General features: G+C 35.9%; 1 protein-coding gene across 1 annotated transcript; it reads right to left on the reverse strand.

Annotated features, from left to right (window-relative positions):
• Nucleotides 1-1,450: 1,450 nt before the first annotated feature.
• Nucleotides 1,451-1,999, reverse strand: LOC139426134 (uncharacterized). The gene has a single exon (XM_071183893.1). It carries the CDS (start codon nucleotides 1,997-1,999, stop codon nucleotides 1,451-1,453), a length of 549 nt encoding a protein of 182 aa, XP_071039994.1.
• Nucleotides 2,000-3,278: the final 1,279 nt, after the last annotated feature.

Consider the following 3,278-nt stretch of genomic DNA (forward strand, 5'->3'; position numbering starts at 1 on the left):
CAAATATGTAAAAAAAAATATATGTTTATTCAGAGAAAGTACGTTTTTGTGTCTGATTTCGTAACTTAATTAATAGTTAGCACTAATTAATTAGCATATTTGAGGTCACCCCCAGGAACCATTAAGATTGACACTTAGTTCGTGAAAATCCGATCAGTAGAACGAAAGTTATTCAGGGTGATTCGTTTTTTTTTTTGCGGACTGTACGTAGGATAACAAAGAAAGAAGACCGAAGTCATTGCCTTAAAAGTTCTCTTGCTTCCCAATATCTTGAGGACTCAGTGTGTCCATGAAGGGTCCAACATAGAAGCAGGTGGTCCCTGCCCAATTTCTCTCCAGATTTACGAAGTGGACAAAAAAACAAATTGTATGAATAATTTAACACCTAATTTTATTTTGTAGGCTGAATGTGTGTGAATTGTATTCATGAGAAAAATTTGATGACTTCTTGATGATTCAATGCTGTTGTGATGGCTTGTAATGCTAGGCCATATGATTGTTATTGGATTGTTTGGTAGTCAAAAAATTCAAATTTTTTTAGTTATAGTTTTAAATAGGTAATATAAGAATGTGCTGCAGTACTTGTAAGTTGATTATAGTTGGTTATAGTTATTACAAATAATTAGGGCAAAATCTATGTGTTTTAAAAAAGAAATGGGAATTACTCCCTTCAAAATATGAAAACGTTTAATTTGTTTGATAACCCTTTCATCATGAATTCTGACATTAGATATGTTTTTCGATCGTATTATATCAAACTGGCTAATTTGTATTACACCTTTTTTGAAGGTTGGCACTGTTGTTACTCAATAAAGATTCTTAATCGCTGCTTATACAGGATCTAATTTATCGTAATCTTAAGTAACTAAAACGTAATATAAACATATAATAATAATTAAACTTTATTTCGTATTCTTAATATCGTATGTTAACAAAATTAAATGGAACATAAAAATCATCTCTCTTTCTGTTGCCAGATCTGCTTATGGTAACTTCAGTAATAATACAAGTTCCGACATACTCCCACCTTCTGTATTGCAATCAAGCTTAGACACAATACAAAACTTACAATTCACTAACCACAAATGTAAATTAGCAAGTAAACATATTAATAAACACTCTATGAAAAACAAGTGTTTTAAAGTCAGTTATCCTAGCTTAAAATATATGCAGTCTACAAGTCCAATCGTTTGAGTGGAACTATTTTTCGACCTCTACTAGTCAGTTTCACAGGTGGGGAAACCTCTGTCATAGGAATGAAAGTTTCAGCATTAGGATTGAGAGGTCTTGGGATAGGAGTTGATGAAGACTTTAAATCACCAGAGTCGACATCGACCTGTTTATCTATGTCATTTGCTGTTGTGTCAGATGGAAACTCACTGACAGACAATTCGAGTGGATAGTCTCTGCAATGGTCTCACGAGGTAGCCATTAGCGACTCGTAATTTCGTTACTCTTCGTATTGCGTCCTTACCAGGAAACAGTTCAGTCTCTTCGTGCCCTCACATCCAATAAGAACTATTTCTCCTACAGACATTTCCTTCTGCTTTGACCTAGATTTTGGGTTTCGTACAAGTTCACCTAAATATTCTTTCTGGAAGCGTTTTCGTAAACTTTGTAGATACCTTACTCTTTTCAGTAAATGCTTGAAGTTCACAATGTCTATGTCATGCGTTTCTGATCCACTTATGTCTTGTATGAAATGAGCTGGTGTCATTTCATTCGGATAATCTGAAAGGTAGGTGAGTGGTCTCCCATTGATGACACTTTCAGTGAGCATTTCTTCGTACGTCACGCAAGCCCTTCCCAAGCACTTTCGTAAAACTTCTTTGATACTACGGACCATTCTCCCCCGCCATCCACCATACCTTGGTGCGGTAGGTGGGCTAAAATACCACTTGATGTTTTGCAAGGCAAATTGAGACTGCAATTCCTCCCAGTTTAATGACAGAAGGGCTGGTTCTGTTCCAGTGAAGTTCGTCTCGTTGTCCGAATACATAACCGAGCACCTCCCTCTTCTTGCAAAGAATCTTCTCATTGCTTGCATGAATGCTTCGGACGACAATGATGTAACGATCCTTTGTTTACAAAATAGTCATTGAAAATAAAACCTCGATCAGCCAGAACAATATCTCCTGACTGAACGTGATCTAAAAATCCAGATTTTATTGTTATTTCTTTATCTGATGTCCGGCCTCCCCAGCACTTTGACAGAAAAAATATACACCCAGAAGGTGTTGTGGTGACCAGAAATTTGATGGTATGCTCATGCTTATATAAACTGTAGGTTTGTAATTGAGATTTTAAATTGCTAGGCTTCTCAGTTTCCACTTCGGTACAATCAATGATTGCACTACAGTTTTTATAATTTGAGGTTTTTAAAGGCTTGGGAACATTTTGTTTTAGAGCCTTCTTACAGGGAAACTTTATCAAAAGTTTCAATTTCTCAGCAAGCGGTTCAAACCATAGATTAAAGATCCTTCTAACGGTCCTTCTGAATGTCCCAAATCGATAGGCAATATCCGTGGCAAACAAATTCAGTTTTAATCTCATTAAAACAATTAATTCCTAATTCACTCCTAGATATGGTTTGTATGGAGTCTGGCACATCAGAAGCCATCACTCCAAGGAGACATTAGATTTTTTTTTGTTAGGCAGGCTGGTATAAAAATTCAATTTGCTCTCATCTTCTAAGATGTTTAAATTTGTCTTCCAACTTCATTTTCTCAGCCCTCAAGTTTGTTATTTCAATGTTTAATGATTCAAACATTTTTTCTTGATCACTCATTTCTGGCACTATAATAAAAAAAAAATTTAAATAAAAGCTTTCCTTAAATTAACTCTACAGGGGTCTGTTTAGAAGAAATTTGGGTCCGTTAACGGACCCTTCACAAAATAATTTATCTTTTAATCGGACCCTTTACAAATTTGTTTATCTTCATTATAGTTTTGTTAATCGAATAAACCCTTCCCAGGAAGGGGGGGGGGAGAAAGACAGATGCAAGCGAACTAAGTTTTATCAACGAGCACAGGTAGGCTTGCCTCGACATGATGTTTTAGAGTGTCCAAACCTTTGACAGTTAAAACATCTCAAAGGATTGGGCACATATGGTCGAACTTGGCAGTTATGCCAAGCAAGCTTTACTGAAGACGGCAGTTTGGGTGAATTAAACGTAAGGATAAGATGCTTCGTAGGGATGAGTTTACCATCCCTGCGAATCTTAATCCTTCGTACTTCAGTAACATTTTGATTTTCGAGTTCCTTCATTATCATTTCT

This window comes from Parasteatoda tepidariorum, chromosome 8 (assembly GCF_043381705.1).
Source record: "Parasteatoda tepidariorum isolate YZ-2023 chromosome 8, CAS_Ptep_4.0, whole genome shotgun sequence".
Taxonomy (NCBI): Eukaryota; Metazoa; Arthropoda; class Arachnida; order Araneae; family Theridiidae; genus Parasteatoda; species Parasteatoda tepidariorum.

Excerpts from the sequence above, each read along its gene's own strand:
- LOC139426134 (XM_071183893.1), bottom strand. The coding sequence starts at position 1,999 with ATGTATTCGGACAACGAGACGAACTTCACTGGAACAGAACCAGCCCTT.